Below are 11,466 nucleotides of genomic sequence, written 5' to 3' on the forward strand. Positions count from 1 at the left end.
TTGGACAAAAAATGGATTTAAAACCCCCCAAAAAAAAAAAAAAGGAGGAAGAAATCACCAAACACACAAACTGTTGCCTCTATTTCGCCTGGCAAAGCAAAACAGGGTCATTGTGCATTAATGAGGCCTTGAGATTCTATAAGAAAAAGGAAATTAACTATTACATGTCAGTGAGAGACCTAAAACACCATCATGAACTGAGAAACATCAAATTCACACAACCAAAATTCATTCAAATAATAATACATGACCCAATGTTTTTCATAAAGTCTCAATATCTTAAATTTTATTTCATACAATACATTTTACAATGAAATCTTAAGCAGGACCGGTGGTGAATGTACAAAGGTGAGAGAGGACACCACAGTCTCCGTTCTCAGTCAAATCTTTTTGGAAGTCACACCTCTTTATTGCCACCAGGCTGAATATATACACTAAATTACAAGGTACGTTTTTTCTTCATTGTTCATTATTGCACAACTTTTTGTTTGGTTTTTATATGAACAGAATCAACAAAATAAAGCAATCAATCCATTTTGACAATATAGTACAAAGAAAGCAAAAATAAAGTTATGTATACATATATATATATATATATATATATTCATAAAGTCTTTCATATAAACAGCCTCTCAACATGAAAAAAAATCAGTCAAATTGCAACAGAAAGCCAGAGAAGTAGCGGTGAGTAATGCCACACCCCCAGTGATTTTGAGTGACAGCTCTGCTGATTGGGCTTGCTCATAGGAAGTGCCTCCCACTCGTGAAAGCTTAATCATTTGTGAAGTTTAAGCACCCTTAGATAGCGTAACACCCTTGTCCTCAAATGATCCTGCACAAATTGATGTCTTCCATTATATTCGGTGCTCTCAATCTTTAAACACTATACGCTTTACAAATACAAGACACCTTCTAGATTTTCTATTCCACAGACCCATAAGACATGGGACACATCACATAACCATAATAAGCTTAAAATATTTAATTTCCCCATTCCACCTCTCCTTTCCTCTGAAGAGCTCTCATCATCTGAGGTATCTGTTTCTGTGATGCTCAAACCCATCTACTGTAGTCCTATTCCTCACTCTCATCCAGCTCACACCATCTGAGATCCATTCGATTTGCCACTCCATCGGCTGCTGTGTAAACATACTGTGAAGAAGGTAGTGGTCTATATGTGCTACCAAGTCCAGATGGAGTATGATGGCCCCTCTTTCTCAAATCCCCCAGTGGCTCTCTAATGACTCAATCGCCGCATCAGACTGCTGAAATAAAGGGCTTTGTACGTAAACAAATGTGGAAACATGACATAAGGCTGTGCTTCTTACAGTTCAAACAACTGATAATGAGACTATTCATCTCTCTCAGCTGCCGCTCGAATAAACTAAATGGTTAAAAAACAAACACAACACCCATATGTACTTGTAATTCCAAAATCAAGAAATAATTTTCTCAGATTCACACAGTTCCAAACCTGTATCCTTTTCATTATTCTGGTCAACACACAAAAAAGAAGAAAAAAAAATCCATGCAATCACAATAAATGGTGACTAGAGCTTTCAAGCTTCAAAGCAAAAGTACCATAAAAAGCTCCATCAAAGTGGTCCATATAGCTCATGTGCAATGCAATATGACTGATTTGGGTGAGAAACTGACTGAAATTTAGGTTGCCAAACTCAGGAACCATTGCCACTGAATCAGTGAGTGAATAAATCATTTAGATTTAATCTAATCTTTAATCACATACTTCTGATTGAAGTATTTAAATCCATTGTTATTTAGAAGTGGGGAGTCACATACTTTGTCATGTTTACATCCCAGATGTTTAGTAATAATCTGATTTTTCACAATCATCTTGGTGGATCATTACAGAAAACGTGTGACAGACATGTCCAAAAGAGCCGTTTCCCACTTCCATTTTCCATTCCATGATTAATTTCATAGACGATGCAACATAAAACCCACGCAAAGACAAATGTGAAAAGCCCAAATGATCCATCTTCCTCTCTCTTCCTTCAGCATTGGCTTTCATCTCGCTCTCTCATCCTCTGCCATCTCTTTCTCCTTTCCCGCTTCTTTCCGTCCATCTTTTCAAACATCAAAGTGTGGGAGACATCAGAGGACTGATGTGAAGAGATGCTAATGCATCTATCCATTCATTCATGCACGGCTGGGACCATGCGATTGTGAATGCGGAGTAGGGGCCCAGAGTCTACCCATCCACCCAGCCTTCTGGGCCTCCAAACAAGTCCCACATCTCCTCTTATATAGCATTCAGCAATTTGTAGCTGTATAGAGATTTCACAGCCAGGCGCTTTGGTTTCTCTCTTCATGAATGACTAAGAGAATGATAGTAACGTGCACTATAGTAACATCCTGTGCTGGAGGTGCTGGCTTCGGACCGGTTTCCTGGAGCCCGGGGCTATACAACATATGTCACCCAGACAAACAAGGGCTATTTTCAACCTTGGTTTGTAGATGTCTGTGGGCTGGTGTGTACGCGCCTGCTGAACCCTTATCACAGCTATTCAGACCACATCCTCCTTATTTCTCTCTCGGCGAGCTGCTATTTTCTATGGAAGCAGAGTGGTACAGTGAAAGGGAGTGGCAGAGCCCTTGTTGGGGACGTATAGTGCCGAGATGGTGGCTTTAATGGAGAGTTTGAGCATCTCTCGTGTATACACAAAAGCCACAGCCATTGATAATCGGCTTTGAGAACGAGCGGCGAGCACAGACTGCATCAATGCGCAGGGGCACTTTCGTTTTTTTAATGGCCCTTAGCGCACAAGTCTCCTAATCGCCATGATAAATATGTAATACAGTCCCAAGGGCCATTGCCTAGTGTGAACTTGCAGTCGCGCACCATGCACAAGTCGAATCTTCTAGAGGCATGCCGAAGCACGTGCAGCTCAACGTTTACAAGGATGGAAGAAAGAGAGAAAGACAGATATGGAGAGCGATGGGTGAGAGAGAGCATTTTGTTGTGACAGATCAGGAGCTGTGCACGGGGTTGATGAAAAATGGCAAATGCTATCTTTGCATCTCCTTTATTCTTCACACAATAGGCCAGCATCATAATTGCTATAGAGAACATGACACATCAGGAATAAATTGCTAGTGATTTTTTGTCTCTTAGCGCCTATCTGCAACACTGCTGCCGCTGTATTAATGTCAACCCGGGCAAAACAGTCTTTGAGTAATCTCTTTCCAATATTAGCACTTCACATTCTAATAGAAAAACGGATGAGGTTTTTTATCGAGTTAATATACTGCGTGAACGTAAACAAACGGCCACTTAAATGAAGCAGAACGAAGACGAAGAGGGACAGTAGAAGCTTTACCTGCTGCGCAAGGACCATGCTTCATGTTAAACCATGACATAACATTCAACTAGACAAATGAACGGCCTTTTAGTCCATTGCGCTGAACTGAAAATCAAATCTAATCATGAATGTAGCCACGCGTGACAATATTGATGTGATTGCATCATGACATTAAGATGCAATTAGCAGTGAACACTTCCGTTTTGGGACTGTAGGCCTATAACCACCAGGGTTGAGGAGAAGCATCACTAAAAGCAGTGACGCAACTAATTTAATAACATAAATTTTAGTAGTGGCACAAAACAGCTGTTTCAAATTAGTTTGCTTTCCTACTTAAAAACTATCAAACGCTACTTCATTGTTTTTAATGTCTGCAATGGGGAATAAAGAAATGTACTCACATCCTGTCCTCCCGAGCCACGACAAGGACATTTCGCCAACAAAAAAAAAGACCAAAAAAAAAAAACCCTTTCAAAAAACCGAAAAGAAAAGGTGCTGCTTACTATTTCTCTTCTCGGTCCGGTCTTCTGTTATGCTACGGTGGAATGAAATGCATGAGGAAGATGATGGGCAAACAGTCTTTAATAAATCCACACAAGGGTAAATCCAGGACAGAACAGGCAGGAGCACACGTAGGGACGTAGTTGACTGGACGACAAACAGTGAACTGAACACAACTTAAATAGGAGGGCTGATGAGGGTAATTAATGACACACACCTGAAACAAATGACAACAATCAGACATGAGGGAAAACTAGGTCACACAGAACACATGAGGAATGAAAACACAACAAAAGTCCAATGGGGTGTGACAGCAGCCACCTTTTTTTTTTTGACTACTTTAGTTCAACTACTTCCAATGATTCGCTTGCAGCTTGGCAAGCTATGATTTTTCATGGTCCTTAACACTGATAATAACCAATGTCCAAACAGAGTCTGTGCTTTCTAAGACCTTGGCTTTAAAATAAGATCTTGTAACATTGAAGTGGAAAATGTTTTACCTTGTTCCAAGCAGATAGCAGAAGTTAAGAATTCATGCCTCAGCAAATTCACTGAGAGCCCTGTATATATAATGTATTGTTCCCTATAATGCTAAAGCATATTTGGATTTCCACAGAGCACTTGGTGCAGTCATTTAACAAGAATGTTTTGGACTGCAGGTTTTTAATTTTTTTTTTTTAAGCAGAGCAACATGCTCAATCCGTTCCTGCAAAATGAAATGAAGTTCTGGAAATGGAGCCTTGAGCTTACAGTCAAAACTCAACATGTTTTGCTTGATAAAAACAAGATCATGTTTGTTAAGATAAATAACAACATGCATGACTAATGACGACTTTGAAATGTAAGAATTACATTGTACCTGTACATAATCAAGTGCATGAAAAGACATGAAAACGAGTCAAATGTGCCTGGAGGATATAGACACTCGCTTAATTAATGTCAATGCAGCATAAATAAATAAACAGACATAACATGCTGGAAATAAACATTGTTAGTTCACTCATCGAGCTTGTGCAATACACTCAGCAGACATCTGTGAACTAAGGAAAACCTTATAACTTGTAAATAAATACTCATGCTCTGAAATATATTGTTTACATTGCTCCGTTCAGTCTGGGGAAAAAAAAAAAATTCTGTAAATATGTTTACATAAAACATCAAGCAACTACTGCATTTCTTTCAAAACTTTTTTCTAATCTTACAGTATTCATTATATGGAAAGAAACAGTTTTGAAGTCCATTCAAAATAATTTTTAACAAAGACTTACAAGGCAGCCATAAGAAAAATAAAAACTGACTTTTAATCAGGTCAGAATTAAAGATCCTGTTTTCTCCTTTTCTGCACCAAAACAGCAACATACTAGTTAACATAAGCAGCAACTAAAGTCTAGTGAAATCTTCAGTGCACTCTTTGAAGGATTTTTCATTTCAATTGTTGAAATGAACACTGAAACAATAAACTGCACATATTAGTGGTCCCCTAATTTAGATGCCTACTATTGGGACATAATTCAATTACAGGCAAGGTGAGCCTGGGCAAACTTAATAACAAAGATTTGACACTTCATAAGCCTGTCGTAGCGTTCGCAGACAAGCCCAGACAGTAGCAGGCCTGCCGCACCCAAACAAGAAATTATGATGCTGTCGTTGCAAATAAGAATCATCATCAGTCTCAGGCCCCCCAAAAAGATCTCTCGTTTCCAAGTAGGGTCCTGGGGCAACGATTTCAACCCAAACACCTGCGGTCTCGATTCAGGATATGAAATTTATTTTACAATTCCTAAAGTTTCCACTGTTCTTTTTCTAACAGTTTGTATTTTTAAATCAGGATCAAAAGGGGATTCATAATCGCTGAGACAACGAATGAATTATCATTGCCATCAGCTCTCTATTAAACATACATAAACTTTCACATAATAGGCAAAGTCAACCAGTGAATTCAATGAACTGAAGCCGAACTCACATTAGTAAAGCTCTCAGAAACATGAATATTAATGGACATTACCACTAATTTTTTAAACATAAATGTATGATTCAAGACTAGGAAAGGACATGCAAGCAAGCAAATTAACGTTATATGCAAAATCCTGCATAGTAATATAACCTCTACTGGGAAACAGCTTCAGCATCAGTTTGAACATTTCCTGTGCCTGATGGGAATAAAACAAAACAAAAAGCTCCAAATTCGTCTATTACTAATATAAACTGACCCAAAACATGTCTGCACACAACAGAAAAAGTACCAGCAGTCTGTCTTCTCTCACTTAACTTCTTAACACATGGCTGTCTACAGAACAGTCTAACATTAAAGATTCCATTAAATCAAAATGTAATTTTGTGGCTGTTAGTCCTTTTCTATTAGCTTTGTGGTCATCTGTATGCCAGTGTGGTCATAAACACTGACAAAGTTTACTTTTTGCAGATATACACACCTAAATTTTGGACTTTCTCTTCTGGAAATATTGATGACTCATCCTGCACTCACTCATTTTGGCCAATCAAATGGATAGTAAATGGGGTTTAGAAGATGCAATTAGACTACAGCAATGCAAACCACTAAAGTACTAAAATATTGTTTATCGTACAAAAGTAAAAATGTTGTTAAAATCAAATACGGAAATTTATTAATATTACATTTATTACCATGACTGGCATAAGTTTAATAATATGCACAATATGTGACCCTGGACCACAAAACCAGTCATAAGGGTCCATTTTAAGCTGAAGCTGAATAAATAAGATTTCCATTGATGTATGGTTTGGTAGGATAGGGAAATACTTGGCAGAGACACAACGATTTGAAAATCTGGAATCTGAGGGTGCAAAAAAATCTAAATATTGAGAAAATAGCCTTTAAAGTTGTCCAAATGAAGTTCTTAGCAATGCATATTACTAATCAAAAATTAAGTTTTAATATATTTACAGTAGGAAATTTACTAAATATCTTCATGGAACATGATCTTTACTTAATATCCTAATGATTTTTGGCATAGAAAAATCAATAATTTTGACCCATACAATGTATTGTTGGCTATTGCTACAAATATACCCCAGCGACTTGTTTTGTGCTCCAGGGTCACATATTTAACGTCATGTTAAATTAGCATAGAACTATCAACTACCTTCTACCAAGATGCTGCAGGCCACCAGTTGAGAGGCTTTGTGTCACCTTGATGAAACTGTTGTTTGTGTATTCAGGTGTGAAGTGCTGTGCTCTGTGATGATGGAGAGCTAGTGCCTTGATTTAGTGATTGCCAAACAAACCAAATGTGAGAGGGAAGAGAGAGAGAGAGAGTCAAACACATCTACTCAGAGCTACACTTGAGATTTAACTCATTTACACATTTTTTTAGTCCAAAATTACAACACCTAGAAGTAACTTTAACCATTTAATTTTTCTTTCTTTTCATTTCAGAAACGGAAAGGTACAGATAATGACACATTCAAGGCCATGCAATACGCCACAAGGGTATCCCTCTCATTGTCCTCTTAGAGGTGCCCTGGTCATTACGGAAGATCATCTTTTGTCATTAAGTGGGAGGATCACCTTTATTTTCCCCGTATGACTTCTGTAGTGATTAGCGCTTGCTTTATTCCAGTCAGACGGGGAGAGTAATTACTCAACCTCTAGATAAAACACTGATGTCAGAGGTTCTCCATACATCTAACCGACACTCTCCGAAGCTGTAATGATTAGATAAGAGCGCATATGAGTCAAATATAAAGCATACGACCTCCAGAACTTCCTAGGCACCAACGTAAAAGACAAAAACTGCAGCTACAGAAACGCTACCCTTTCAGAAGGCAATTTACTGCTCAGCCAAAGATCACCCCTTCATTTCACATGATAAAATGAAATATTTTGACTTGATTTGTACAGTGGTGTGACAGCCCGCATCCTAAGACTCCCGAGGCGGGCGACACCATGGCCCTACGAGCGTGCGGTCAGGACATGGGACAGCAGAGCAGCTGACATTTAAAGGACAGATAGCTGGAGGGGAGAGATGGTTTAGGTGTGGAGAAACAACACTTCTCCCACGAGTTTCTGCTTCAGAGCTTTTTGAGCGACCACACAAGCATGCCAAAGCACTAGTAGCGTGTCTACTGTCAGATACTCTCCTGTCTTTTTCCATCCATCTTCATTTTCCCAAGGGTCATGCTACATGGAGTTTATTGCTTCTTTTAGAGGGGCAAACCAATTAATTTTACTTATGAATATCCAAATTAAGCAATATCACATAATCATGCTGCACTGAATATCAGTACAAGAAATTAAAGGTATAGTTGACCAAAAAATTTGAAGTCTGTCATCATTCACAACACAAAATAATTTAAAAGCCAATAGAGTGCAAAAGTGTTTGCCCACTTTTTCAGCAGCCTTGGTTCTGAAAGTATCTTTCCCATTCATTTTTCCATAGGGATTTTTAAAACATCTCCAGTAAAGAGTTAAAAGCCAAGAAGTAAACCAATCAGCTATGAGGTAAATCACAACATGACAAACGTTATTTTAAAGCAAAAATGTATCAGAAAATCGGACAAAAAGACAAAGGTGTAACGACTTTAGAGAGGAAAAGAACTACAATCCCATAAAGCATTGTGAATGACATGACTAAATTAAAAATAATTATAAAACTAAATATAAAACTGTTGACTTAAATGTTGATTGTATATAGAAACAACATATTTTACGATTACTGCAAAATATGCATGTACTGTATATACAAATATTTAAGCATTCAAAGTACTCAATGTCTAAATATTTTTTCTCACAAATTATGCTGTTAAACAGGAATATTAAACAAATCAGTCGAAATACCACTTCAACAAAACCGTTGATCAAACTCGCAGATCACAGTAGGCTTGTAATTTATCATTAAAAATCAACTTTCCCTATGGAGATAATCAATGGGATTTTTATTTCCGGAGTCAACATGAAACCCCATTGAGTTTCACTGTATGGACAATGAAAGAAATATTTTTCAAAATATCTTCTTTTTTTTCATTTCACAGAAGAAAGCAAGTCATACAGATGTAAAATGAGGAGTAATTTATGACAGAATTTTCATTTTTGGCTGGACTATCCCTTTAAAATCAAGGGTTTGGTTTTTTAAATCATTTTTTACAGTATAAAATACTTCCAAAAAAGCCCAGTCATCAAGCATTGTGTGTTGCCAACCAACATACATACAACAGAAGAGAGGATGTGAGCAGAATGGAGTGACTGCAAAGAGCACTGCAATCAAGACACAAAACAAAACAATCCCACTTCCACTCCATACCGCTCACACACACACACACACACACACACACACACACACACACACACACACGGACACTCTGAGTCATTCCAACAGTGAAAATGTAGTACTAAAGGCGATAATATCAGCACTCATTGAGCGCTGCACAGCCAATCAGATTCAAGAACCAGAACTGTCCATCTAAGCTAGCGGACAGTACATGATAACAGCTGTCTCATGGGAAATGTAGTCTCATCAATAAACCAAAAGGAAATTAAGTTTACATTAATAGAGTTTCAGGAAGACCTCAGGGTGAGGGAAAAAATAATAAAACCTAAGCCTCAAACACTCTAAAATGCATGTATCTTTGTCATTGGTCGTAGCACACATGCAATTTGATATATAAAAGGATATGCACATATGTTCAACCCAATGACAAGACACATCGAGTTTTGTATAAAATCTCACCCATCACTCCAGACCATTTAACACCACACATACATACACGTAATATATGCATCCGTCCTTAAATGCATTGTCAGATTTTTCTTTAAGCTACATACACTTTCAAACTATACAACAATGGCTATAAATTAGCTTTCAGTTTACCTGTTACATTAATACAACTGGCCTCCACTCGTATCCTGCTATAATGGCGATGCACTGACACAAGCTTATTAGAGCATTAAATGCAAAGTCAAATCAAATGAACATTAACATTTAACATACAGTCCTCCTTTTTCCAGCCATCTGTCTCCCTGAGGAAACAAGAGCATTCAGTAGTGGTATTTTCCAAGGCCCTAGACAGACAGATGATAGATAGATAGATAGATAGATAGATAGAGATAGATGTCTGACTTCCTCCCATTAAGTTCGGTCACTCTCTAAAACAAATGCTTTGCTTCAGATTGAATGTGGAACGTTGTTCTCTTTCCTCAATGATGTAAAACACAAATACAAACAAACAAAATAACAAACGAACGAAAAACCTGTAAAAATTATGTGTATACTGAAAGAGTTAAAATCCTAAAATCTTAATTGTAATGGAACTGCATTAAATCATTGAACACAACATGCCCTCTTTTAGAGAATCAATCTATTTTACTGTATTTTTTTAACTGTATCTCCTTATCTTTTCAGTTCCTCTATATATATGCTTGTAGGTGTATCTTTTTTTTTTTTTTTAACTAACTTTTAAGAAAACTCCTAGCATTCCGGCATACGGAGAGCTTTGCCTGTACTGTATGTCATCTCCTGACCTGATTGTTCAGGCAGCTGTTTGAACAGTCCCCTTCGGTCTAGTCATGCTCCAAGGGGCCAAACTGCTCTCAGGTCTCTCTATCCAGTTTCTCTACAGTCCTGTTGGACGTTTACCACAAGCAAATACAAAATGGTAACAGGTCACAAATGAAAACAGGGAGATAGAGAGAGAAAGACTTTGAGATGGAATGCCACATGTCAAACTGCTCCCTGAAAAAAACAGAGATCGAGTAGTGGACCTTAGAAATAACTAACACTAGGTAAAGTTTCATCTATTTCTCCTGGAGCCCACAATTGTTATTTGGCTTGTACTTTCCCCGTCTTTTCCTTGTGCTGCCTCCGATTGACTCTCTCTTCTTGCTTCTCTACTTTCTTTCCAGGGGCTGGTGATTTTACCCTGTGGCTCTTTTATGAACATTTTTTCTTGAGTTGTGAGAGTCCCGTGGTCTAAGCTGCCCATGCTGTTGCACTTTTTCACAGACGGGGGCGCTACAGAGCTCGGCAGAAGCAGCGACGTCAGCGACAGGCTGCTCGGCGTCTCTGAGAGCTGCTGGCTGTCACACGTCTGGTTAGAGCCGCACTGTACCATCCCTACATCCTCATCGGAGCCTTGCCGAGTTCTTCCTGCACTGATGTCCATTTCACAGCTGCTCTTGCTGCGCTGGTGTCCCCTAGTAGTTTGGAGGTTCTGGGCGGCTGGAGGACTGGGTCTCAGGGTCTCTGTGGAGAGGCTGGCGCGATCGTTGAGGAGTGTGTCCAGCAGTGGCTGGGTGGTGGATACGATGAAACTGAGCCCTTCTTCCATGGTGGTCGGTAGGCTGCTCTCTGAGCTCCCCGTAGCCAGGGAGGAGTCACTGTGAGATGGATACTGGGGGCAGAGAGGTCGAGTTTTTAGCAATGAATTGATAATCAGTACGTTTAACATGGACAACAATACTCCGATATTAACACGATTAAGACAATACTCTACCATGTAAACAAGAGATTTTTGATTTCCTTAATCCGGCTAAAGTCATACTCGAAGTAAACACAAATCGAATTAAGACGTGTGGAGTATTCCTATTTTAGTCGCATTATCGAAGTGCAGTATAGACAAGTATACTGACTTAATAACACTATTACCGTCGTTTAGGAGTTTTTTGCCG

General features: G+C 38.6%; 1 protein-coding gene across 1 annotated transcript in view; it reads right to left on the reverse strand.

The window, feature by feature from the left end:
- Positions 1 to 10,050: 10,050 nt before the first annotated feature.
- The window catches only part of LOC107690236 (voltage-dependent T-type calcium channel subunit alpha-1I-like), a 124,831-nt gene continuing 123,415 nt past the window's right edge, over positions 10,051 to 11,466 (reverse strand). Inside the window, exon 35 of the mRNA XM_016488491.1 lies at positions 10,051 to 11,189. Coding sequence (XP_016343977.1) covers positions 10,590 to 11,189 — 600 coding nt within the window. The 3' untranslated portion in view covers positions 10,051 to 10,589. The remainder of the gene's footprint in view (positions 11,190 to 11,466) is intronic.

This window comes from Sinocyclocheilus anshuiensis, unplaced genomic scaffold, assembly GCF_001515605.1.
Source record: "Sinocyclocheilus anshuiensis isolate Anshui unplaced genomic scaffold, SAMN03320099.WGS_v1.1 scaffold461, whole genome shotgun sequence".
Classification (NCBI taxonomy): Eukaryota; Metazoa; Chordata; class Actinopteri; order Cypriniformes; family Cyprinidae; genus Sinocyclocheilus; species Sinocyclocheilus anshuiensis.